Source organism: Oncorhynchus keta, chromosome 10, assembly GCF_023373465.1.
Source record: "Oncorhynchus keta strain PuntledgeMale-10-30-2019 chromosome 10, Oket_V2, whole genome shotgun sequence".
Taxonomy (NCBI): domain Eukaryota; kingdom Metazoa; phylum Chordata; class Actinopteri; order Salmoniformes; family Salmonidae; genus Oncorhynchus; species Oncorhynchus keta.
In genome coordinates, this window is record NC_068430.1 from 57,559,016 (window position 1) to 57,586,398 (window position 27,383).

The 27,383-nt window shown below is 40.8% G+C and overlaps 1 protein-coding gene and 1 pseudogene across 27 annotated transcripts in view; one reads left to right on the forward strand and one right to left on the reverse strand.

Annotated features, from left to right (window-relative positions):
* The first annotated feature begins 10,149 nt into the window (after window positions 1–10,149).
* LOC118389555 (T-cell surface glycoprotein CD8 alpha chain-like) lies at window positions 10,150–14,419 on the forward strand (annotated as a pseudogene).
* Window positions 14,420–16,214: 1,795 nt separating this feature from the next.
* LOC118389024 (calpastatin-like) overlaps window positions 16,215–27,383 on the reverse strand; it is a 64,100-nt gene continuing 52,931 nt past the window's right edge. For 17 of the 27 annotated variants that reach the window (XM_052527337.1, XM_052527327.1, XM_052527335.1 and 14 more), the window contains 23 exons: window positions 27,250–27,330; window positions 26,707–26,742; window positions 24,184–24,270; window positions 23,938–24,018; window positions 23,378–23,452; window positions 23,125–23,199; window positions 22,816–22,857; window positions 22,540–22,638; window positions 22,330–22,446; window positions 22,070–22,183; window positions 21,688–21,801; window positions 21,265–21,456; window positions 20,999–21,097; window positions 20,737–20,853; window positions 20,397–20,510; window positions 20,105–20,194; window positions 19,866–19,970; window positions 19,555–19,647; window positions 19,066–19,104; window positions 18,802–18,915; window positions 17,659–17,688; window positions 17,425–17,531; window positions 16,215–17,216 (listed from right to left, as the gene is read on the reverse strand). In XM_052527337.1, coding sequence (XP_052383297.1) covers window positions 17,433–17,531; window positions 17,659–17,688; window positions 18,802–18,915; window positions 19,066–19,104; window positions 19,555–19,647; window positions 19,866–19,970; window positions 20,105–20,194; window positions 20,397–20,510; window positions 20,737–20,853; window positions 20,999–21,097; window positions 21,265–21,456; window positions 21,688–21,801; window positions 22,070–22,183; window positions 22,330–22,446; window positions 22,540–22,638; window positions 22,816–22,857; window positions 23,125–23,199; window positions 23,378–23,452; window positions 23,938–24,018; window positions 24,184–24,270; window positions 26,707–26,742; window positions 27,250–27,330 — 2,013 coding nt within the window. In that variant the 3' untranslated portion in view covers window positions 16,215–17,216; window positions 17,425–17,432. The remainder of the gene's footprint in view (window positions 17,217–17,424; window positions 17,532–17,658; window positions 17,689–18,801; window positions 18,916–19,065; window positions 19,105–19,554; window positions 19,648–19,865; window positions 19,971–20,104; window positions 20,195–20,396; window positions 20,511–20,736; window positions 20,854–20,998; window positions 21,098–21,264; window positions 21,457–21,687; window positions 21,802–22,069; window positions 22,184–22,329; window positions 22,447–22,539; window positions 22,639–22,815; window positions 22,858–23,124; window positions 23,200–23,377; window positions 23,453–23,937; window positions 24,019–24,183; window positions 24,271–26,706; window positions 26,743–27,249; window positions 27,331–27,383) is intronic. The other 10 variants (XM_052527338.1, XM_052527336.1, XM_052527334.1 and 7 more) reach the window with 4 other exon arrangements.

The window sequence follows — 27,383 nt, forward strand, 5'->3', positions numbered from 1 at the left end:
GACCACAGAGCCCGCCACAGGCAGAGACAGAGAGAGAGAGAGAGGGAGGGAGGAAAAGTGAGAGAAAACACTGTCGTCAGACATGAAAAAACCCTCAACTTTATTAAAACTCCTCTCATTGTGTTGTCTCATTCTTTATTTCATTTGATATTTTGTCATGACTAAATAAATGGGAAAAGTTGACTGCAGTGGTTGAGATGGTGGAAGATAAGTGGGCATCAGAAATGTACACAGAATTTCAGTTCATTGTTACACTTTATTTTACAGAGTTTTTATCTAATCACTTTGTAATAATTAGGGTAACATGGGGTAACTAGGCACCTGGGGTAACCATTTCTTCCCCCCAACACATTCCCTGTTTGCTGTCACAGATCCCCCGGAACTTTCATCACGCACACCTGTCCCCTATTCCCACTGATTGTATTTGTATATATGTGCCCTTTGTTCACCATGGTGCTGTCTATTATTGTTACAATGTCCGTTGGTGCGTGCGAGTACCTGTGCTGTGTGTTTTGGCTTTCGTGCCATTGCGCAGATGATTACTGGTCTCGTCCCTTGTGTTAATCATTGTGCAGGTATTCATTATTCGAGGTACTCCTCGCTCTTTTGTTTGTTTCAACTCTTTGTTTTTGTATCGTGTTTGTTTGGTCTTCGTCCCCGTGCCTTTACACGGCACGCCGTAATTTGGGTACAATAAAAACCCTTATTACGCATTCCTGCGCCTGTCATGAAATTGTAACCAAGGTCACAGTTTCCACTACTCTTGCTCAACTAAACATGTTATCTGTCTCATTTAAGTCACTTAAACAATTCAGGTAAATTTATCAAATATTTCATACAGTGCCTTCTTGCGAAAGTATTCGGCCCCCTTGAAGACCTTTTTCCACATTTCAGGCTTCAAACATAAAGATATAAAACTGTATTTTTTGTGAAGAATCAACAACAAGTGGGACACAATCATGAAGTGGAACAACATTTATTGGATATTTCAAACTTTTTAACAAATCAAAAACTGAAAAATTGGGCGTGCAAAATTATCCAGCCCCTTTACTTTCAGTGCAGCAAACTCTCTCCAGAAATCCAATGTTGACCTAAATGACTAATGATGATAAATACAATCCACCTGTGTGTAATCAAGTCTCCGTATATATATATATATATATATATATATATATATATATATATATATTACTCTGATTATATATATATTACTCTGATTAAGTTAGATCTATAAACTTGTGTATAGATACAGTATATACCATTAGGGGAGCCTAAATATAAATAATCCACTTGTTTAGAGATACACATTTTTATCAGTTTTTAATAAAGCAGTAGATCTCACTAAGGTGAGAATGTTGGGGGTAACTGCCTCCCCCCTCCAATGGGGCATCTTGCCCACCTGGCAATCCAATGCAAGTGAATGGTGCCTAAACTAGCATTTACCAAATCATCTACAAGTAAATTAATCGAGTTACACAGTTATCTTTTATACTTTACGATGACTTGGACATGGTTTGTCGCGAGGCACCTTACACAGCACTAGTTACCCCACGTTACCCTACACATAGTTTTTTTTAAAGATTCATTGAAAAAGCATCACTATGTATTTGGTAGCCTATGGTTGACAAACGATGTTTCTTTGTCACAGGTAACAGAACAAAAGTACCCATTGATACTATACTAAATACATAGGAAAACACTTTATTTTACAGTCCTGGTAAACACCAGTGGAAACAGTACTATCAAATTAACATTACTCATTTCACTTGCCCTAAATCAAGCATCCTATGTTCTTGCTCTGCACATCAACATGTTCCAATTTAGTGCACATGTTCACAACAGCCAATACATCTATCTGGAATGGTATTTGGTTATCCTAAAGAGAGATGTACTGAACATGTATTAGAATAAAAGATATATACAAAGAATAGTAATCACTTGAGAAAAAATATATCAATGATTGTTACGGAAGCATATACAGTAAAAACTATCATTGAAAAGTAATCCTATGTTTTAATATATGGTATCTGTATGAGCATAGTAAAAAATATCGTATATCACTTTTATAAATATCCACTTCAACAAACACACATTAGCCTATGAATGTAATGTGTAATAAGGATTATATGATAAAACAAGACTACTCCTAAAAGTATTCTTCTCTTTTATGTTTTTGAAAGATATCAAATCAAATCAAACTTTATTTGTCACATATGCCGAATATAACAAGTGTAGACCTTACCGTGAAATGCTTACTTACAAGCCCTTAACCAACAGTGCAGTTCAAGAAGAAGAAAATATTTACCAAGTAGACTAAAATAAATAAAAAATATAAAAAGTAACACAATAAAATAACAATAACAAGGATATATACAGTGGGTACCGGTACTGAGTCAGTGTGTGGGGGTACAGGTTAGTTGAGGTAATTTGTACATGTAGGTAGGGGTGAAGTGACTATACATAGATAATAAACAGTGAGTAGCAGCAGTGTACAAAATAAATGGAGGGGGGGGGTCAATGTAAATAGTCCGGTGGCCATTTTATTAATTGTTCAGCTGTCTTACGGCTTTGGGTAGAAGCTGTTAAGGAGTATTTTGGTCTTAGACTTGGCACTCCGGTACCGCTTGCCGTGGTTGTAGCAGAGAAAATAGTCTATGACAATTTAATGGTGTTTCCTCTTATTTGACGAGAAAATGAAACAACCAAACATAGCTTTTTATGATACAAACAATAGTACTATATTTTAGTTAGAAAAGTATATGTTTCAACCTTTGCACAAAATAGTATGTAAGTATTGCTGAAGATATTGTTGTTCTTCTAGTCTCATAATGTTTAGTATTTGTAATCTCAGTTGTAGATTGTCCTTCTGACAGTAGCCATAATAGTAAACTTGGGCACATCCATTTCTGTTACGTTTTCTATTGTTACACCAAAGGGCAATCTACAGCAATGTCAAGAACCACGTTTATTTACATTAGTTATTGTTTGGTTTTCCCCCTATTATGTGCATATAGCCGACACCACAGTCCCTGTGCATATAGCCGACACCACAGTCCCTGTGCATATATAGCCGACACCACAGTCCCTGTGCATATTTGGTCAAATACTTTACCAAACATTTTTCATCTATGATCACTCGGCCATGGCTTGGTTATGTAATGTACGAAACATTGAAATATAGTTGACTATACACAGTGATTAATTCAACAATGCTAGACAAAACATTTGACAAAACATTTGAATGAAGTGCTGTATACAGTTTACATTGACATTTTAGTCCTAAACAAACACAGACAAAGCATTAGCTAAACTTAACGCATAAAGTTAAGACATCTGCATCTTGAAAGGCCTCATGTCATTGGCTTCAGCATTCCCAATTAGAAACTCCTTAGCAAAATGTATTTAACTAATGTAGCCTTAGTTCATTTACAATGGACTGATAATATACTTGATCACTATTGTTTTACACACTTTCCTAGTGTCTTACAAATGGTCCTATTTTCTTACACATTGTCCTAGTGTCTTACAAATGGTCCTATTGTCTTACAAATTGTCCTATTGTCTTACACATTGTCCTATTGTCTTACACATTGTCCTATTGTCTTACACATTGTCCTATTGTCTTACACATTGTCCTATTGTCTTACACATTGTCCTATTGTCTTACACATTGTCCTATTGTCTTACACATTGTCCTATTGTCTTACACATTGTCCTATTGTCTTACACATTGTCCTATTGTCTTACACATTGTCCTATTGTCTTACACATTGTCCTATTGTCTTACACATTGTCCTATTGTCTTACACACTGTCCTATTGTCTTAAAAATAGCCAATTCCATATACTTTTTTGGGGGGTTACACATCTGCGAGTGTATACTTGCATAGGTGCATGTACGTGTGTACATAGACTGAACGTATTTGTCCTTTTGTAGGCCTGCATAGGACAAAGGCAAAGCAGATAGCAAGCTACTGCTCCGTGTCAGCTGTCATGGGCAGCTTAGTTGTTTGGAGAAGGAGGTGCTTTCTGTGTCCATAAGTGTCCAGATATCGGTGTCCTTTGAGTTGCTTGAATCCTTCTCAACTGTAATGAGATTTGTTGATTCAAATAAGGTATTTAAAATCTGTCTGTCTGTCTGTCTGTTTGTCGAGTCGGCCATGGCTACTTACTGTACGCTGAGTTCACCCAACTGAAGCTTCTCCGTCTCTTCCCTTCCCACAATCCATAGTGCCTCTATAAGGGCAGGGGAAATGATCCTAATACTGCTATTGTTGCATCTCCAATGACGGGAGCCTTCTTCTGACTACATGTCAATGGCACGTTACTCACACTCTCCATTTGTCTAATGTGGTGCTTGGTGCTAAATGTTTCAGGGAACTCTCTTTCTCACCGGCATCCCCCGGTCATCCCCCCCCACGTACACACACAATGTTTGGGGTAAAAGAAGGGCTCGGTGTGACTAAGACAGGGAAGCCCAGGTGGGGGTAGACAGAAAGCACCATGGATGGTTAGGTGAGTCAATGCCGATACAAAGGAATGGAAACTGGCTAACTGTCAGGGCCCCTCTGTTTCTGTCTGACTGGCTCTTCCTGGACACCCACCTTCTAACTACAGAACACATCAACACAATCCCCCCCTGCTGACTGAAAAGGTTATGAGTTATTGTCTCAGTATACAAGATGACATTCAGATTTGGGTTACTATAGTATAATCTAAAGTAAGTAAAAGTGCTCTTTCCTTTTCCAAAGTAAAGGAAGGGTATGAAGTGACACACGCTGTTATTGCAACATGGACAAGACGAGAGGAGCACTTCATCTCTAAAATGGAAAGTCAAATGGAAGCGTTTTTACGCCCACATCTGCAGGTCGAGTGAAGATTGCTTCATATTGAAGATACAATGCATTTGGAAAGTATTCAGACCCCTTGACTTTTACCACATTTTGTTACATTACAGCCTTGTTCTAAAATGGATTCAATTGTTTTTTCACTCATAAATCTACATACACTACCCCATAATGACAAATTAAAAACAGTTTTTTTTAGAAATTGTTGCAAATGTATACATTTACATAAGTATTCAGACCCTTTACTCAATACTTTATTGAAGCACCTTTAGCAGTGATTACAGCCTGAAGTATTATTGGGTAAGAAGCTACAAGTGTGGCACACCTGTATTTGGGGAGTTTCTCCCATTCTTCTCTGCAGATCCTCTCAAGCTCTGTGAGGTTGGATGGGGAGCGTTGCTGCACAGCTATTTTCAGATCTCTCCAGAGATGTTCGATTGGGTTCAAGTCCAGGCCACTCAAGGACATTTAGAGACTTTCACCGAGCCATTCCTGCGTTGACTTGGCTGTGTGCTTAGGGTCGTTGTCCTGTTGGAAGGTGAACCTTCGCCCCATTCTGAGGTCCTGAGCGCTCTGAGCAGGTTTTCATCAAGGCTCTCTCTGTACTTTAATCCGTTCATCTTTCCCTCGATCCTGACTAGTCTCCCAGTCCCTGTCGCTGAAAAACATCCCCACAGCATGATGCTGCCACCACCATGCTTCACAGTCGGGACGGTGTCAGGTTTCCTTCAGATGTGACCCTTGGCATTCATGCCAAAGTGTTCAATATTGGTTTCATCAGACCAGAGAATCTTGTTTCTCATGGTCTGAGAGTCCTTTAGATGCCTTTTGGCAAACTCCAAGAGGGCTGTCATGTGCCTTTTACTGAGGAGTGGCTTCTGTCTGGCCTCTCTACCATAAAGGTAGAGAGTGCTGTAGAGATGGCTGTCCTTCTGGAAGGTTCTCTCATCTCCACAGAGGAACTCTGGAGCTCTGTCAGAGTGACCATCGGGTTCTTGGTCACCTCCCTGACCAAGGCCACTCTGCCCCGATTGCTTGATTGCTCAATTGCTCAATTCCTTCGACCTCATGGTTTGGTTTTTGCTCTGACATGCATTGTCAACTGTGGGACCTTATATAGACAGGTGTGTGCCTTTCCAAATCACGTCCAATCAATTGAATGTACCACAGGTGGACTCCAATCAAGTTGAAGAAACATCTCAAGGATGATCAATGGAAACAGGATACACCTGAGCTCAATTTCAAGTCTCATCGCAAAAGGTCCGAATACTTATGTAAATATGGTGTTTCTGTTTTTAATTTGTAGTACATTTGCAAAAATGTCAAAAACCTGGTTTCAGTTTGTCATTATGGGTATTGTGTGTAGATTGATGAGGATTTGTTTTTCTTCGTCCATTTTAGAATAAGGCTGTAACATAACAAAATGTGGAGAAAGTCAAGGGGTCTGAATACTTTCCGAATGCACTGTGTGTATTGAAGCTAAAGTTATGTTTCCACACTTTTACAGGATGTATAGATTACAGCGTTGCGCCACAGGTGATGTCACTTGGCTGATCGCATGAGTTGGTTTCTGAAGCCTACACTCTTCCGGTAAGTCTGTCTTTGAGTCAGGACTCTTTCCATCGAATGTACAGAAGCTTCTTTTTATATATCTTAGCTAACTGAAGAGAAACAAACCGGAACAGAGGTATTAGGAGAAAGGACACCGGATTTTCTGGAACAGACCAGTAGAAGTGAAGGGAAGAGTAGAACAGACCCGTCATTGGTTCTGTCCAGCGTGCTGAAACTGTCATGTCCTTGGCTAAGTTTTGAGAGTGTGGCCAAACTTCTAATATAATGCGGGCGACACATTCGCCTACGCCAACAATTAGGCAATAAATGATTATAATAGCCAGTATTGGGCTGGTGAGACTGTAGCGTAATAGCCTATCCATGTTGATATGCGTAAAGGTGATAAATGAAGTGGATACATGAGTCTACAATGAGTCTAGACTACAATTGAGTTGCCTTTTGAAAAATGTAAATGTCTCAAAACATTGGCGGGTTTCCTTGATCATTTTGACCTCCATCCTCAAATCCTCCCCGCTGAGTCATCGATACAACAGGTGGAGTCATTCTCGTTTCCTCGACTTGAATCATCAATGGAAGTAGGCTAAAGTTAAACGTGGCATATTTATATAAGGAACATCCCGTTGGGCAGATATATCAATTCAACGTCTATGCCACGTTGGCTCAACGTGGAAACAACGTTGATTCAACCAATTTGTGCCCAGTGGGATGAGTTTGGAGGGTTAAAACGATTAAATATTAAGGCATTAAACCTCTCTCTTAAAGCCAACATTATACCGAAATTATATCTAAATCCAAACCTGGTTTCCAGCAGGCTAGTAAGAGAGACACATCTAATTTTCAAAACGTTTAAAAAAAACGTTTTTTAACTGTCATACAGATTAAAACCAACCGTTTCCGGTGGATCGACAATGAAACCCTGTTTAAAGTATCCTCCTTTTTTAAATGAAACCATACAGAGTTGGGTACAATTCCAATTACAACCTCCAGAAGAGACAGAACAAATATTACAGCAAATTAAAAACTTCAATGTACTGATAGAGGAAAACCTTGTTTCTTTGATAAATAAAAAGGTATAAGGAAGGTATCATGTTTATGAATGACATTGTAAATAAGGACGGTAAAATTGTCACACCAGCAATTATCGATTGTGTATGGAGACGTGTTCTCAATTACAAAAGTAATTCCAACTCACGCAGCTCTGCCACAAAAATGGAAGTAATTACTAAAAAGAAAAAGAAATGCATGGGTTTGTCTGCCTTCAGTGAAAAACCATGCATGGCTTAAAATGACTAGTGTAAATCGTAAAATGGAGCAGTTTCACTGAAGGTAGAGAGGTTTGACAACTATGCCGTATAAAGTTCAAGATAGTTGGGAACAGGGGTTTATGAACGTATATACAAAACAACAATCGATACATCAATCCGTTATTTTCAGTTAAAATATTCTATAAAATTCTTGCCACAAAAATAATGCTCAATATAGGTTTTATTTATTTTACCTTTATTTAACTAGGCAAGTCAGTTAAGAACAAATTCTTTAAAAAAATAAAAAAAATAATCACCTTTATTTAACCAGGTAGGCTAGTTGAGAACACGTTCTCATTTGCAACTGCGACCTGGCCAAGATAAAGCATAGCAGTGTGAACAGACAACACAGAGTTACACATGGAGTAAACCATTAACAAGTCAATAACACAGTAGAAAAAAAAGAGAGTCTATATACATTGTGTGCAAAAGGCATGAGGAGGTAGGCGAATAATTACAATTTTGCAGATTAACACTGGAGTGATAAATGATCAGATGGTCATGTACAGGTAGAGATATTGGTGTGCAAAAGAGCAGAAAAGTAAATAAATATAAACAGTATGGGGATGAGGTAGGTAAAATTGGGTGGGCTATTTACCGATAGACTATGTACAGCTGTTGGTGAGGGAGATAAAAGTCTCCAATTTCAGCGATTTTTGCAATTCGTTCCAGTCACAGGCAGCAGAGAACTGGAACGAAAGGCGGCCAAATGAGGTGTTGGCTTTAGGGATGATCAGTGAGATACACCTGCTGGAGCGCGTGCTACGGATGGGTGTTGCCATCGTGACCAGTGAACTGAGATAAGGCAGAGCTTTACCTCGCATGGACTTGTAGATGACCTGGAGCCAGTGGGTCTGGCAACTAATATGTAGCGAGGGCCAGCCGACTAGAGCATACAGGTCGCAGTGGTGGGTGGTATAAGGTGCTTTAGTAACAAAACGGATGGCACTGTGATAAACTGCATCCAGTTTGCTGAGTAGAGTATTGGAAGCTATTTTGTAGATGACATTGCCGAAGTCGAGGATCGGTAGGATAGTCAGTTTTACTAGGGTAAGTTTGGCGGCGTGAGTGAAGGAGGCTTTGTTGCGGAATAGAAAGCCGACTCTAGATTTGATTTTAGATTGGAGATGTTTGATTCTTATTTTCAATGACGGCCTAGGAACAGTGGGTTAACTGCCTGTTCAGGGGTAGAACAACAGAATTGTACCTTGTCAGCTCGGGGATTTAAACTTGCAACCTTTCGGTTACTAGTCCAACGCTCTAACCACTAGGCTACCGTTGAACAGTCAGCCCTGTGTAGCACGAGGAAACTGAATCAACAGATCATCTCATTTGAGTCACAGGAATGGTTGCCCTTCAGTGGCTCATGCTCTTGGAGTCAGGGTTGGTAGGGTTGAAGTATTGCAAAAGGAAAATAATTGACAAAAATGTACTTTTGGTGAACTATTTCTTGCATTTAGGGGGCGATGTAACCAAACATTTATTCACATCACTCTATCTTTCATGAATAGGCCTTGTTATTTATGAGCTTTATAGCGTCAGATTGTTATCAAAATTGATCCAATAGTTATCCAAATTAATTTCGATTCAATGTTATTGTATTTGCACAAGAGAGGAACCTTAACTAATCTTATAAGCAGAGCCTCACCCTTCAAAACAAAATGTATTTGAACGTTATCTTACAGTATGTCAGGATCTATGGCTGTGTGAAACTCTTTCAGGGTTATTTCAGATGTCTAATCTGTTAATGTCTAGGCTATCTATTAAACTTTGACACCATGCACTGATTTAGGCTGTAGATGAGTGAAATATAGGCCTATAGCCTAATTTGGACATGATATAGGCGTTCTACATGATAAGTACATTTTGTTGCAAATATAATAGCAATACTACAAATAAATAACATATTAAAAAATGTGTTAACATTATTTGAAACAAATAGTCTCAAGGCTCGATATAATAGCCTTTATAAGTATAGGCCTGCTGATGATATTATTCAGATATTCTTGCAACAGATGTTTATCAACCGGGCAGCACAGAATCTCGTCCTCAAAAGTGCAGCTGCTGCTCTTGTCTTACATTCATTGCCCCTCCGTTGAAAGTTTGACTCCATTCGTATTTGGCTTAGTCTTTACCTCGTTTTTGTCGCCACAATGTGCTGTGGGTGAGCGCACAGACCGCGTGCAATTTGTGCACAAAGCCGCCAGCCTGTTGTGAGGCGCCGCGCGGATTGGTGAGCTCTGCTTAAGCAGCCTTTACAGACCACCTGCAATGACTCCTGCAAAGACTCCTGCAAAATGATTCGATTTAACAGTGATGAGAAATGACTTGAGGCGGGGTTTAAGGTCGTTTTGAGCTCCTCATCATACCGGGTTCTACTGTACATACCATGATGGAGATCTTGGAAGTATTGCTGTGCCAAAATACATGAAAATGGGCCAAAAGTGGTTGCAGACACTTGTTTCACTGTTCTTTTGTCAAGGTAAGCATGGTATAGCCTATGGAGTTTTTCCCTTCAATGTAGGGCGGATAGTTTAAACAACAGTGATCGATGGATTTCCACGTCGCCAGAATACATGCACTCTAAAAGGCCTAGTTCATAAGTGTGGCTATATATAATGTTTGAGCTTTTTCAATCTGAAATACAATTAGCCTAGGGAGGCCTATATGCACAACGTTATTGGCATTCATGTAGTAAACTGACTAAATAGGCAACTTTTATTGGAACAAACAATACCATTGTAATAAATAGCATTGTCTACTGCTATTTAAATTTCGATGTGAACGGTAAAATAATTTATGTTGTAGGTTTGTCTCTAGACTGTCTTATTGTGAACAAAATGGTTTTAGGCTATAAGCTTGTAACCCAGTTTTATAATTGATCACGTTTCAGTCATTTCCTTTTTTTAAATACATCTTTATATTTATGTATTTATTTGTTGAATCTCAATTATGTTCACAAACGCTATCAAAAACTCTCGAACTGAGTTCTCTAACAGAGAAAAGGGATAGAGCCCGAAACCTAGGGGCAACATGTTGATTTGGTTTCGAGTGAAGGACAACGCTTATTGCAACGTTAAATTCCAATAATTAAGAAAAGCACATACATTTTTGACTCCGAAGTGTTCAGTGGGGACCAGATAAACAAAGACATCTTGATATTGAAGGCTTTCAAAAAGGCCCGAGATAGTGTGGTCTACAGCTGTGCATCAATCAACAGTAATGCGCAAGTATTTGGTGAAGTAATTTGACTTGCTGGGCCAGGTGAGTAAACTAGCTGGGCTACATTTTATACATTAATTTGATCGGAATAATCCAGTTCCAGACAACAATGGCAACAGGGGTTTTTCAATCAGAGGTTTATTGTGGCCAAAGTTAGCCTAAATAAGTTTTAAACGGTCTGAAAGTTATCCATGCTAACACACCTCACTCCACTTAAAACAAACACGACAACGCCACCAATGACCACAGGCATAGAGGTAACCAGATCTACAACTGCCAAGTTTTGCTTCATCATCATCAACATTATTTAAATCATCATTGATAGAGTTGTTTTGGATAACCAAAGTTACACTGACTGGGTATTTGCCATTATCCAATGTGGCTGAACAAAAATGTGTTCCCTGTTTGACTTGTGCTTTTGCAGTGGGAAAGATGGACCCTAGTGCATCCTGTGATCTGATCATTTGGGCCCATTTGCTGCTGGCTGTGGCTTCCTCTTCCTCCTCCTCTTCATCCCTATATGCCACTGCAATCGCGAGTCCTGCATATGTCTACACCCACTCATACCCTCATGTATTTACGAAACACCCACTTACAGCATATACACTCACATGAAACACCCACTTACAGCATATACACTCACATGAAACACCCACTTACAGTATATACACTCACATGAAACACCCACTTACAGTATATACACTCACATGAAACACCCACTTACAGTATATACACTCACATGAAACACCCACTTACAGTATATACACTCACATGAAACACCCACTTACAGTATATACACTCACATGAAACACCCACTTACAGTATATACACTCACATGAAACACCCACTTACAGTATATACACTCACATGAAACACCCTTGCCCACCAAGCAAAACAAGAGCATTGAACCTAGTTGATGGAAATACAATATCAAAACAGAAGCATATGCTTCATACATACAGTAAAATATGGTGGTGGATCAGTGATGTTATGGGGCTATTTTGCCTTCACTGGTCCTGGGGCCCTTGTTGAGATCAATGGCATCATGAACTTTACCAAGTACCAGGACATTTTAGCCAAAAACCTGGTGGCCTCTGCTAGGAGGATGACACTTGGACGCAGGTTAACTTCTAGCAAGACAATAACCCCAAGCAGTAATCAAAATTCACAAAGAAAAGGTTAATTGACCACAGAATCAACATTTTGCAATGGGCATCTTGGTCTCTGGACTTGAACCCCATTGAAAACCTGTGGTTTGAATTGAAAAGGGCAGTCCAGAAGTGCAGACGAAGGATATCAAGGATCTGGAAGGATTCTGTATGGATGAATGGTCTAAGATCCCCCCTAATGTGTTCTCCAATCCCAATGTCATTATCCTCACAATAAGTTTGAATAATTTTGACCCCTACCTTTTTTTTAAAAACTTGTTAAACAAAATCTCTTTGTGCAATTTTAGTAGTATAAAATAATATACTATAAACCCAGGATTTATAATACAATACTTTCCCATTATGTTTTTTTACAAAAAATTAAATATACAAATGTAGCATACAATATAGCTCAGTATTTGAATCATATATTTTATACAGTCATTTTTGATAATATTTATCAAGGGTGTCAATAATTTCAGGCCTGACTGTATATGTTTCCATAGTAAATACAGTTGAAGTCGGAAGTTTACATACACCTTAGCCAAATACATTTAAACTCCGTTTTTCACAATTCCTGACATTTAATCTTACTAAAAATATCCTGTCTTCAGTCAGTAAGGATCACCACTTTATTTTAAGAATGTGAAATGTCAGAATAATAGTAGAGATAATTATTTATTTCAGCTTTTAATTATTTCATCACATTCCCGGTGGGTCAGAAGTTTACATACTCAATTAGTGTTTGGTAGCATTGCCTTTAAATTGTTTAACTTGGGTCAAATGTTTTGGGTAGCCTTCCACAAGCTTCCCACAATAGGTTGGGTGAATTTTGACCGATTCCACTGCGATTCCTCCTGACAGAGCTGGTGTAACTGAGTCAGGTTTGTAGGCCTTCTTGTTCGCACACACTTTTTCAGTTCTGCCCACAAATCTTCTATAGGATTGAGGTCAGGGCTTTGTGATGGCCACATTTTGCCACAACTTTGGATAGTATGCTTGGGGTCATTGTCCATTTGGAAGACCCAAGCTTTAACTACCTGACTTATGCCTTGAGATGTTGCTTCAATATATCCACATAATTTCCATCCTCATGATGCCATCTATTTTGTGAAGTGCACCAGCCCCTCCTGCAGCAATGCACCCCCACAACATAATGCTGCCACCCCCATGCTTCACGGTTGGGATGGTGTTCTTTGGCTTGCAAGCCTCACCCTTTTTCCTCTAAACATAACGATGGTCCTTATGGCCAAACAGTTCTATTTTTGTTTCATCAGACGGGAGGATATTTCTCCAAAAAGTACCATCTTTGTCCCCACGTGTAGTTTGCTGTTGTCAGGCTTTTTTATGGCGGTTTTGGAGCCATAAAAACTTCTTCCTTGCTGAGCGGGCTTTCAGGTTATGTCAATATAGGACTCGTTTTACTGTGGATATAGATACTTTTGTACCGGTTTCCTCCAGCATCTTCACAAGGTCCTTTGCTGTTGTTCTGGGATTGATTTGCACTTGTATTTTTTTTTACCCCCTCTTTCTCCCCAATTTTCATGCTATCCAATTGGTAGTAGTTACTGTCTTGTCTCATCGCTTCTACTCCCGTACGGGTTCGGGAGAGACGAAGGTCGAGAGCCGATGCGTCCTCCGAAACACAACCCAACCAAGCCGCACTGTTTCTTAACACAGCGCACATCCAACCCGGAAGCTAGCTGCGCCAATGTGTCGGAGGAAACACCGTACACCTAGCGACTTGGTCCAGCGTGCACTGCGCCCGGCCCGCCACAGGAGTCACTAGTGCGCGATGAGACAAGGATATCCCTACCGGCCAAGCCCTCCCTAACCCAGACGACGCTAGGCCAATTGTGCGTCTCCCCATGGACCTCCCGGTCGCGGCCGGCTGCGACAGAGCCTAGGCTCGAACCCAGAGTCTCTGGTGGCACAGCTAGCACTGCGATGCAGTGCCTTAGACCACTGCTCCACCCGGGAGACCTGATGTGCACTTTTCGCACCAATGTACGTTCATCTCTAGGAGACATAACGCGTCTCCTTCCTGAGCGGTATGACGGCTGCGTGGTCCCATGGTGTTTATACTTGCGTACTATTGTTTGTACAGATGAACGTGGTACCTTCAGGCGTTTGGAAATTGCTCCCAAGGATGAACCAGACTTGTGGAGGTCTACAATTTATTTTCTGAGGTCTTGGCTGATTTCTTTTGATTTTCCCATGATGTCAAGCAAAGAGGCAGAGTTTGAAGGTAGGCCTTGAAATACATCCACAGGTCCACCTCAAATTGACTCAAATGATGTCAATTAGCCTAACAGAAGCTTCTAAAGCCATGACAATTTTCTGGAATTTCCCAAGCTGTCCCATGGGAAACCCATGTGGTGGCGCACAACTGGCCCAGCGTCGTTCGGGTTAGGGGGGGGGGGTTCGGCCGGCAAGGATGTCCTTGTGCTCTATTGACTCAGCAATAATTGATCATTGTGTATTTCAATGTTATACATTAATTTGTATTATTATTAATAATAATAATAATAATAATAATAATAAATCAATATTTATTTTTAAATGTTTTTAATTTAAAACATTTTTTCGTGTCTCATCACTGCAACTCCCTTACGGACTCGGGAGAGGCAGAGATCGAAAGACATGCATCCTCCGAAACACAATCCAACCAAGCCGCACTGCTTCTTGACACAATGCCCGCCTAACAGAGTTTTGTCGTTAGACAGACAAGCTTCTCTTTTGTTTTTCTCTTGTACTCAGGCCGAGAATGGGAGCACCAGGGAAACAACATCCTATAGCCAACAACAGACTAGTGTAATCTTCAACAAGTATACAATGAATTAACTCTCCACAAGCATCTAAATATTAATTTGTTTTAAATTGAGCGGTGTGTAGGATAGTAAAAACATCAGGTATAGTAAAATAAGCATGTACAAGCTACATAAGAACACAAAAATAACATATTCGTTAGTTGAAATATGATTTTGCATAATATATTTTATGGAATATTATTGGTCAGTGTTTATAGTAAAGTAATTACAATTATTGCTGGGGGGGACTAGACAGACCAAAACAACTACATAAAATATTGAACAGATTGAAACTTCAACCTGACATTCACAATGTAGTTAGTGATGCTTATGACACGGCTGTTCCTCGTCTTTTCTTCTCACAATGATTTCCACTGCGAAAGAGGGAAACAAGATGGCGCAACGTTGTCTCTTTGCTATGAACCATTCAATTGATTATATTTGAACTGTAACACCATTATCTAGTTGAAATAGCCTAGTTCTCACTCTCTTCCTTTCATCAACATACTGGCTTTATGGCAGCTTTGTGAATATGATTCATGTCATTACTCTAATAAATGGAGATGTATTAAGATGCTCTTCACTTTCTGACTTCCATGTCCTGTAAATGTTACCAAAGACACAAGCTCTGCAGTGAAACCCCATAAAACTAATTTAACATTTTATGCCTCAAATTGTTGGACTTCTTCCCCATACTATTCATTTTTGTATATTTGGAGGAAAGCAATATTTTTGGAATACTTGAATGATTGTAACATAGTGTGTGTTCGTGTAACTGTAAAGGCATGTTAATGTGAAATCTCCATTACTTTATATTACTCATCTCTTACAATCTGAATGATGAGACAGAAATGGTAAAGCTACATCTTTTTTTATTCAAATGTTTTGTTTACAAACACTTGACATCTATTGAAATTCTACTCTACAAGCGTCCAAGGCTGTTGCACTTTGAAAAACAGCCAATATCAGAGGAAGCAGCGCTGTAAAACTTAACAAAATGTACAAACTACGGAGCTGCTTTGCACAAGATAAAGATTGTCCTAATATTGCATGCAAAATCCTTTCTAAAATATATTTAAAATTATTCTCTGTCCTGCAACAAAATATACAGTATGTTCCCTATACCAAATTACCCTTATCAATTGTGTATTCTACTAGTCATTAATTGTTTTTGACATTTTCTTATTGCCATTTTATAGGGCAAAGTACATTTAGGCTACCCCATGTTAGGTTCAAAATGTTTGTTTTTCTGTTGTTGAGGCACAAGCAGTTACTACAGACACTTGAATACTGAATACACACAGCAAACCAATTCTTTTTGACATTTTTATTAAATTAGAATTCCCATTTCCAAAATATCTCTCAAGTTTCGAGTTTGAGACCTGCACCGAAATACTGTATGTAGAATTCTGTCATACCAGCTTTGGACTTTTTGAGTAGAAGTGATAGCTCTTGGGGCTGTTTTACAGTATACAAACAAAGGCCGTTTACAGAGGTAGTGACCACCCAAGTTTACTTGTAAGTGCACTTTCGGAAACCAATACATGCTTCTACGAGGCAAAGTACACACACATATAGACCCTTCTGTAAAGCGATATCTATCAAGAAAGTAAATATATAGTATTGCATGAGCTATCAGATGCATCCGTACCAAGCAGATCACTTCCTGTAAATCCTTTTACACATTTCAATATTGTAAACTAAGTATTATCATCAAACTAAGCAAGACTATGCTGTACGCTAGTGTCTTATGTTGGCTGTCCACATAATAGAAAACATGCTTTTCTGTGTACAGCTAGATTGCAAAGACATCACAATCCTATATACCCACTATACACTGTTCCTAAACCCAGATCACGCTTACTATTACCCAGATCACGCTCACTATTACCCAACATTGTAGCAATGTTGAAGCAACATCACTGCAACATTGGGGCAATACAGACTGTTAGCTAGGGCAACACCTCCATTTTATTTTTCTCACAGGATTGGACAGCTGCTCTGTCATTCATGAGGAATAAATTACAACAAACTCTCTCTCTCGCCTTCTCTCTCTCACTCGCTCTTTATTTTGCTCTCCTCATCTCAAAGAAAAGAAACCAAAACAAGTACAATCTTCTGTCATGTGCGAAACCAAGCAGGAAAGGCATTGCACACAGCATGTGTCTGTGTCTCTGTGTGTGTGTGTGTGTGGTCATGTTTGTTTTTCATCCAGTATACATTCTCCACCATTTAGAAAAATAGAATCATCGTTCACAGCAGCTCCCTCTAGTGGCGCCTCCATGTGGCAGGGGACATGTAGTGCGCTAGAAACCTGAAAAAAACCCATACATCAGTCAATCTCACAGAAGACGACAAAAGAATCCTATACTATGATACTAAATCAGACTAAATTGTAAGTATGCTAGTACATATAGAAGCCTGCATTGCAGTATCACAGTCACATTGTTTCAAGTTGGTTGAGTCTTGTAGGCTACTTTTGAAATCTGTGCTCCTAAGGTACTTGATGGTCAAGTCCTTACCTAGAGGTCTAGCTCTTGCCACCCTTATTTTTGGATCCTGGCACTACATCTGAACTCATCTTTCCAGACAGGTGGTCTTTGGCGGATGGGTTCTCCTCCTGTTGTTTCTGAGACAAAAGGTCAAAGGTCAAGTCAATTAGAGGACATTTATATCAAATCACATGAATATGGGCAGCATCTCAAATGATTATTAGGATCTAATTTCCTTTGGTTTTCTTAAGGTCTAGTTCTTACCTTTGACTTAGACCTTGACTTGCTGTTGCTCTGCAATAAACAAAATGTACACCTTGTTCAGTGTGGATATAACTTCAGGGAGGGAGGGCTATGGTAAAGTGATACGGGAGACTTGTAATTACGTCTCAATAAGACCAGAGGGCGCTGTAAGACAACCAACAACCATATCTGTTGCTCCATAACCATTGTAATGGCTGGAAAGGAATTCATGGAACGGAGTCAAACATGCGGTTTCAATATGTTTGATAGCGCTCCGTTTATTCCATTCCAGCCCATCCTCCTCCTATATAATGAGCCCATCCTCCTATCGCTCTTCCTACCAGCCTCCACTGTTGTAGGTTACATTTTCTACTATGGGGAATAGTAGATTGACATAGGCTAGTGATTTTGCTGTTCGTTACTCGTCTTGTTGGCTGAGGATAAGTAAATGTGGACAGTAAGTATAACATCTTCAAAGTGCGCATCAGAATTAGGTTAGAAGGACCGCAAATCATTGCATCCTCGACTTGCCTGTTCTGTTAGAATTAATTACCATAATCTAAATGGGATTTCTGTCATTCTGAGCATCGTGGGTGGACAGCCCTAATCAGGTTACGCACCCAATGGGTACGGGTAATGCATAATATGCTAAGTATTTTTGCAAGGTGTCATGCATATGAACTCAAGATAGTTTTTTATTGTTACAGAGCAGACATCATCATGCCCTGTCTATACAAACGTAAAACAAGCAGGCCCACTTGGAGGTCCTTGAAAGAGCAGCCAAGGAAGTAAGAGAAGAAGTCCATTTGAGCAGCAGCAAGTGATGAAAAAAATAGACTGAATGACACTGAAGAAGTATATTGACCAAAAAAAGATGAACATGTACCTGTGTGAAAGAGAGGCCATGATAGAGTAGCAGAGGCACCTAAAGGTCTTATATAATGATAATGACATGGAGTCTGAGCTAAAAAAAAATAAATATCAAGAATTTTGCAGACCAGCTTCATCATGGGCTTAGTAGCCTCAAATGCAGAGAGCGTATAAGGGAGCAACACCTGGAGAGTGCGTGACGCACATGCATTTGGTAAGTCTGTTTACCAACTACTGAGTAGTGCTTAAATCAAAACGCGTCAAAAAAGTCTGAATCGGGCCCTGTGTACGTACCTCCAGACTGGGCTGTGTCTGCTTTGTTGTCACAACTGAGGTTGCAGCAGGACTAGGTGAGGAAGAGAAGTCACTAGACAAGAGGTCGAGGGCACTGCTGTCATCCATAGATGGCTTTAAGGAAGGAGGAAGATGGGTCACAAGTGTACATACGGTTTACATGAATTCAATATGACTTTTACGAGTGGCACTGTGTTCTACACAGTATGACAGTGAATACGACTGATCTGTACGATTATAGATACAATTGGACAGAAACGCTACCTGCTTGGGCCTAACATCCGCCTGGGCTTTGGCCTCTGCCTGTGAGGAGAAAATACACACAACCTTATTAAAATATACAGCCTTACTTACACCTGGGGTGGCAGGTAGCCTAGTGGTTAGAGCGGTGGGCCAGTAACTGAAAGGTTGCTAGATCGAATTCCCGAGCTGACAAGTTAAAAATCTGTAATTATGCTCCTGAACAAGGCAGTTAACCCACTGTTCCTAGGCCATCATTGTTAATAAGAATTTGTTCTTAACTTACTTGCCTAGTAAGGTCAAAAACATATATATTAACGTTTCCCAAACTTGGTTTCTGCATATTTCCGATAGAAGAGCGTAAAAATAACATAAGGGCCGTTTACTACCATTTTATTTGGTGTATTGCATTTACCACGTATTAGCGTTAGCATTTATGCTATCATTAGCACATTACATTAGCATCTTCAGGAATACCCCTTTTATTTCCTACTACAACCCTATATATGTTACCTTAAGGTCTTTCTCTGTGTGCCGGTACTCAGCTGGAAGGCTGACATCTCTCTCCCCCATCTTGATAAGCTTCTCCTCCATGATCTTCTTCTCCTAGAATAAGCAGAGAGCAGACTCAGGTAAAACAACAGATAGCATTAGCTCATATAGGCTAAAGGTTTCACTGCCGTGAGGTAAGGCTTATTTTTTTGACCAAGGAATAGCCTTCAACAGTTGTATTGCACAAGACTGAATTTCCAGTCGGTCACACGTTAAACTAAATACATCATGTGTAGGCTTAATGAAGCCTTAATATCACTCTTTATAAGTACCTTGACGATGTCCCTGACTGAGACAGGAACGGGCTCTGGGATAGGAGTCATGTTCACTAAGGTGTCTGACAAGGCATCCAGAGCATCTACCGTCCCTGTAGACAGCTACACACACACACACACACACACACACGCACGGTTACATGTCACTGCTGACAATGGGTATCTGACTGAGCCACTAAATGTGAATTAAGCATAGGACAACAATAATCTCACATTGTGTGTGTGTGTATCAGTACCTGGCGGTTAGCAGCAGATTTGACTGCAGGGGCAACAGTTGGAGCTACAAATTCCCCTGCCAGGGCATCCAATGCAAAGTCATCTGTGGCCTACAAACACAAAGGAGGAGAGGAGAGATGGAGGGAAAATGTATATGTTAAGTGAGTTGTTCTGCTACCGATGAAAAACGAAGAGACACTTAAAGCAACCAGACATAAAAACACGTATCGGCTGGTCATAGTTTTATAGAGAGCAGACCAATCACTGGATGGTTTGATAAGTGAGTGACCAATGGTAGAGGGTGTTGTTCACCTGTGTTGGACGAGCTGGGGGGCAGAGGACAGGAGCCTGGACAGTTGGAGCCACAGAGGAAGACATGAAGTCACCTGACAGGATGTCCAGAGCCTCACCTGAGTCCATGGAGGGCTGGGGAGAGAGAAGAGAGAGAGAGAGAGAGAGAGCAGGGGAGGAGCGGACGGGAGAGGATAGGGAGGAGGAGAAGTGAAGAGAGGAAGAAGAGACATAATTATGATTATCAAATTCCCTCACACCAATAACTCCTGGTTATCTTTAGTTCTGTTTCTTCTCATAGTGAAAAGTAATGTATTTGTTGATCTCCCAATGACCTGTGCTTTGCGTAAATGAGGCTCACCTCTATCTTGGGAGGAGGCAGGTCTTTGCCTTTGTCCTCTGTGAACCTGTACTCTGGTGGGAGAGTGTCATCCCTTTCACCCACAAGCACAGCTTCCATCTCTGTCAGTTTGCCCTCCTATACAGCACATATAAAAAATATTAAAAAACACACACACACACACACACACACACACACACACTGAAATTAATACTATCCTATACTGTAAGCTAGTCATTGTAAGAATTGAATAGAATAACTTTATTGTTCAGTGTATGTATACCGTGACAATGTCCTCAGGTCTGATCTTGGGAGGTTCAGGCGCTGGTTCTGGAGCAGCCAGAGTGTCTCCCAGAGCATTGAGAGCATCCAGGGACATACCCTGGAGAGAGAGAAAGAGAAAGAGAAAGAGAAAGAGAAAGAGAGAGAGAGAGAGATAGAGAGAGACACACACACACAGGGATCAGCTGTGTGCAGGGACATTTTTTCTTCAGTTGAGTCTCTTACTGCGCCTTAGATTTCTCCTGTGTCTACACGTAGCGTGGTTACCTCATCAGTGGTGGTTTTAGTAGGTGCTGCGGGTTTAGTAGTGGCAGCGGTTTTAGTAGGTGCTGCGGTTTTAGTAGTGGCTCCGGGTTTAGTAGTGGCTCCGGGTTTAGTAGTGGCTCCGGGTTTAGTAGTGGCTCCGGGTACAACAGGGGCCATGCTGGGGGCTTCAAGGTCAAATGTACAAACGGCGCTCTAAAGACAGGAAGCAAGAGAAAAACACATACACATATGATATGACCTGACAGTACGCAAGGTATACTGTACATATGCATACACACACCATGACCCAACGGCCTGCAATAAACAAGGTACACACACCTACACAAGCACTTGTACACACATACACACACAAACAAACAATATGATTTGAATACAATGAACACACAACATCACTAAACATATACAAAACACCTGTGAGTTTACCTGTGGGGGGTTGTCGAAGTGAGGCACCACGGGGGCCTGGACAGCGGAGGCCTTAGTAGGGGCCACAAAGTCTCCAGCCAAGGCATCCAGGGCTGCTAAATCATCTATTTTGGCCTGGGAGAGATAGACTCACATACTTACAGCTTATAATGCCTTCCTAAGGCTGTCATAAGATTGGCAAAATGGCTGTTATTGATTCTTACTCACATGCCATATTATGATAGCCCTAAAGTAATGGCACTGGAGTGACTTTCACTTCGAAGATTACCAATAGACCCATAGAAAATGAAACTATTGGAGGGGTAAATCGATTCATAACAGAGTTGACCAATTAGTGGATGGTTTGATAAGTGAACGACCAATGATAGAGGGTGCTGTTCACCTGTTTGGGAGGAGCTGGGGGGCAGAGGACAGGAGCCTGGACAGATGGAGCCACAGAGGAAGACATGAAGTCACCTGACAGGATGTCCAGAGCCTCGCCAGAGTCCATGGAAGGCTGGAGAATGAGAGAGCGAGAGAAAACAGAGTACAGAGGGGAGAAGTATGAGTACTGTGACCCAACATCAGATCCCTTTGGAGGTCGCCACTGGTATTTACTATAGGTGTGGGACATGAGGCTTTTGATGGCTTCAGAAGGCTCACCTCTTTCTTGGGAGGAGGCAGGTCTTTGACTTTGTCCTTGGTGAACCTGTACTCTGGTGGGATAGTGTCGTCCCTCTCACCCACAAACACACCCGCCTCCGATGTCAGTTTGCCCTCCTGCAGAACGGAAATGTGCACCAAAACGTTTTACGCACGCGTACGCACTCGCACACACAAATGTAGCACAGGCGGAATACAAGTCAAGTGTACCGTGACAATGTCCTCAGGTCTGATCTTGGGAGGTTCGGGCGCTGGTTCTGGAGCAGCCAGAGTGTCTCCCAGAGCATTGAGAGCATCCAGGGACATACCCTGGAGAGAGACAGACAGAGGGACAGAGAGGGACATGAAGAAAGAAAGGACAGACAGACAAAGGGACACACACAAGGGGTTAGATTGAATGATCAACAAGCACACAGGATGATACATAGTACAACAGTAACAGTATTTCATTGGTTAGATAGAAACTGTATCCCTCCTATGACAAACCTCATCTGTCTTAGGCTTGGTGTCCATTGGGGAGTCAGCCAACTGAAACGCAACAAACGTCAATCGATAACAGCTTCATGACCCGACAGAAGTATTACATGGAATACATATTTTGCATGGAAATATTTTTTGCTGCCGACACAGTACAGAAGCCAACCCGCCTCAAAGCATGACAGGCGGAGCTGCAATGATGGACAACCCAATATAACATTGGACATAAGTGTTTGTCAGTGTTTATGTAGTGCTGATGACATTGTTGCGCATGGTGTGATCATGACGTAGGACTTGCTTTCTTTGGAGTTTACTTACCGTTTCCACCTTAGCTTTCTTGTCCGCGGGGGGAGCGGCAGACTTGGTCACAACGGGAGACTTGAACTCAGCTTTCTGGAATGGAGGAGAGAGATTATTTGATTCCGTTGGCTGAGCTGCAATGATGGACATCCCAATATAACATTGGACATAAGTGTTTGTCAGTGTTTATGTAGTGCTGATGACATTGTTGCGCATCGTGTATTAATGTGTGATCATGACGTAGGATTTGCTTTCTTTGGAGTTTACTTACCTTTTCCACCTTAGCTTTCTTGTCCGCGGGGGGAGCGGCAGACTTGGTCACAACGGGAGACTTGAACTCAGCTTTCTGGAATGGAGGAGAGAGATTATTTGAGTCCGTTGAATACTGTTGCTTGGGTTCTAGTTGAGAGGAAGATGGGGAAACCCTTTGGTAAAAAGCTCACTTGAACCCTTCACTATAAAGCGCTCTTCACAGCAGCGTATCTTTACATGACATAACAGTTGTCATAAGCTATTACAGCCGACATTGGTGTGCGTCAAAATGACACGACACTGTCATGTTGTTTGCAACAGTATGCAGGGCAGGCTATTCATCCATAGGCTATTCATCAATGACATAGAACCATGACATAGTAACCAGTAGATGGCTAGAAAGTAAGCAGTCCGACAAGCTAGCCAAAATGTTGCCAGGTGTCATTATGACCATGTTATGTCAATTGACATTCCCTGACATGGCTTTTCATAAGAGTTTACCATGTCACGCTAATTTCTTTTAGAATACACTTTTTTACAATGGAGGAGTCGAGTGAAATATCAGCGCTCTTCAGTTACCTTGTCGGGAGCGGGTGGAGGGGGAGCGAAGTTGGAGAAGCCAGCAGACAAAGCGTCAATGGCAGCCAAGTCCTCCACTTTCTGTTAATAGATGAAATTGTATCACTATCATATGTTAAACATGAAGAGTCGGGACCGCTGTCTCAACCGAAAGACTATGGGACTAATAACCATCCTGTTACCCAATGTATGTTTCAGGGAACATGACCCATAAGTGATTATAACCTGGAAATAGTGAAGTCTCACCTTCTCCTGTTTCTGAGGGATGGGAGCAGTAGAGGTCGTGAACCCAAAGGAGAGGGAGTCCAGAGCTTCATCTGTGCTCATGTGTTTCTGATACAAGCAAACAAACAAAGCATAGTTATACATAAAGGATTACAGTAAAAATTGTGTTTTCATAATCTGTCACTAGATGGCGCTCTAACCAACTCCAACCATTGAAAGAGGGCAGAATAATGTATACCAGACCACACGTAGCAGACCAGAAGGAAAAGTACTGACACACCCATTACATTCCCTAGGATCTTACTCGCAACCAAGCACTTGGCAAAGAATCCCTTTACTTAGCATTAGTTGTATTATAATTTTAAAAAGCAACACATAACCAATGGCCAATTTTAGTCAACTCACTTTGGCCAAATACTTGATCGGTAAAAGAGTTTGCCTCGTATCCAAAGAATTTCTCAGAAGCAGAGGTATAAAACAGAGAGAACTACAGTGCAAGATAAGGTGTGGCCCAAAGTTGGGACAGAGGGTGAATAAGTGCGTGTATGGGTCGTTCCACGAAATGGGTTTCTTTTGCGTCCCTTTGAATACTTAAAGTAGAAATAGTGCACCAATATTGAATTTGAAATGCCTGTTATATTAAATGAAGTGCCCTTTTATATAGACAACATGAATTAAATAAATCGGAAGAAATCAATGTGGCAAAATTCAGCATTTTGACATGTCCCTACGTCCACCCTGTGTATTTTAACCCATTTAACAACAAAATTCCACCAAGTTTCACCATCATCGTACAGCCCTAGTTAATTTGTTGCTTTGACAAAGTAATTTTGTCACGACTTCTACCGAAGTCGTTGCCTCTCCTTGTTCGGGCGGTGCTCGGCGGTCAACGTCACCGGTCTTCTAGCCATCATTGATCCATTTTCCATTGGTTTTGTCTTGTCTTGTCTTCCCACACACCTGTTTTCAATCCCATTCATTACCTGTTGTGTATTTAACCCTCTGTTTCCCCTCATGTCTTTGTCAGAGATTGTTTATTGTCAGTGTTGTGTTTATTGTATAGGTGCGCGACAGGTCCTCGTAACCATGTTTGTTTATATTCTATTCTTATTAGTGTTATGGAGCATGTTACATGGACATTCATTAAAAGACTCCATTTTACACTCCGTTTGACTCTCCTGCGCCTGACTTCCCTGCCACCTATACACACACACACACACACACACACACACACACACACACACACACACACACACACACACACTTCTGAAGATTATTTATGTCATGTGATTAGTGATTCATTTACATCTGTCCCTCATTTTAAGGTACTGAACTCTTGATTTAATATGGTGAAACTATACCTTTTTAAATATTATTTTCCCCCAAAAGAAACATTGAACATCTAATAGTCAAATCATAGAGTAAAAGCAGGTGAGCGGTTTCTACTGTTCTTGGCCATGTTCTGGTGTAACACGTCTCAACTTAAGACAGGCACATTTTTATTTAACAATTTCAACGTTTTTGTAAAGCTTGCATTTAATTTCCACTCCCTATTGCACACAACAAACTTCCATTTCCCCGGTCACAATTTATGGCTGATTTAAGATGAAATTGTCAACCCTGTTACGGTCAACCCTGTTACGGTCAACCCTGTTACTTTATTTGGCACTTAATTGAATAATAGGGCAACATTTTGATTTCCGCCAAAACAGACATAACCAAACTATATTATTTTTATTTAAAACAAAGTGGGGCAATATGGCTTAAAATTACTGAAATGCTTTCTAAATATAGTAACAATCAAATTCTAAACAACTTTCACATTTCTTATAATTGTAAAATAAACATGATCATACTTAATATTACAATATTAGCACTATTTCATTTAACTGCCGACAGAGAATGTTCTATTAAACGTCCACTGAGTGACACCATTCAAATGTGTGCAGACTCTTTCCAACTTCAGCTTTAAGCATTGTTTCAATTCTATGAAATTATTTTGTATTTTTTCATGTCGAGAGCTTTAAATCCGGCAGAAAATATCAAAGTGAGATGAAACCACAACGGCTGGATTCACTAGACCGTCACCGTTCATATGCTGTCTCCCAGGCTGGGCTGGGTCGCTCAGAGGAAGAGCAAATTTATCTGGATAGTCCAGAAAATGTGACACGTCACTTCCTACACAAATGTGGGGTCTGTGTATGGGTGAATAGGCGTGGAGTAATGAGTGATTGTGTGTTGACAATGTATCCTCTTGTAGTGTGTGTGCACAAAAGGGTGTGGCAGAACTAGAACCGACTGGTTGAGATGGCTCTACTGTTGTTTGCAAAGCCAACACCCCTCAGTGCAATGCAACATTCCACACTGTAGAGGTACCCAACACTGTCAGAAGAGACCGGGGCATCAGGCCTATGGTTTATTTTGTTCATGAAGTGTGTGTGCGTGAGTCTGTGTGTGTATGTGAGAAAGATTGGGGGAGTCAATATCTCTGTGTTTTCGCCACAGCATACAGTGCATCGCCTGGTAGTAAATACAATGACTTACCGGGACATCCTTTGGCTTGACATCTGCAACTAGGGCCTACGAAAATGAAAAGAAATCACAAATTATTCTATATAATATAAGTTAATTAATTACATAGTTGAGTACGCCTACATTTAAATCAACTCTGATCATGTTCAGAAAATAATGACAAAAAGGTTATTCAACACACAGTAACGACACACAGGCTTTTCCCCACCTGGTCCAGAAACAAACCCTGGCTCTGACCCTCTAGGGCACATCACATAGATCTGAAAGAATTGCATTGATATGGTAGTAGCTCCATCTTGGTCTCTGATCAGCTTGGTGGACCTTTGGCCCTATTGCTTACACCTATCGAGTCAAGTGTCCAGGGATAGGCTAAGGGCTAAGAGACCTGATGACCAAGAGTTCCAGTCAAGTGTGTAATGTCAAAGTCAGTACTGTAGCGCAACGCTAAAGACACACAAACGTAAAGCTCTCTAACAGCAACATAAGGGATGATGATGACGACGAGGAGGAGCAAGGAGATTTGAGGAGAACGGGGATTAAGAGTTAGGAACTGACCATGTCCTCAAATCGGTATCCTGGGGGCAGTGGGCAGTTGTTCCCCCCACATATCACTCCCTCCTGATGGGTCAAGCCATGCTGTGTGACACATGCAATAACACACATTGTTACATTTGGTGACTGGGTGGACA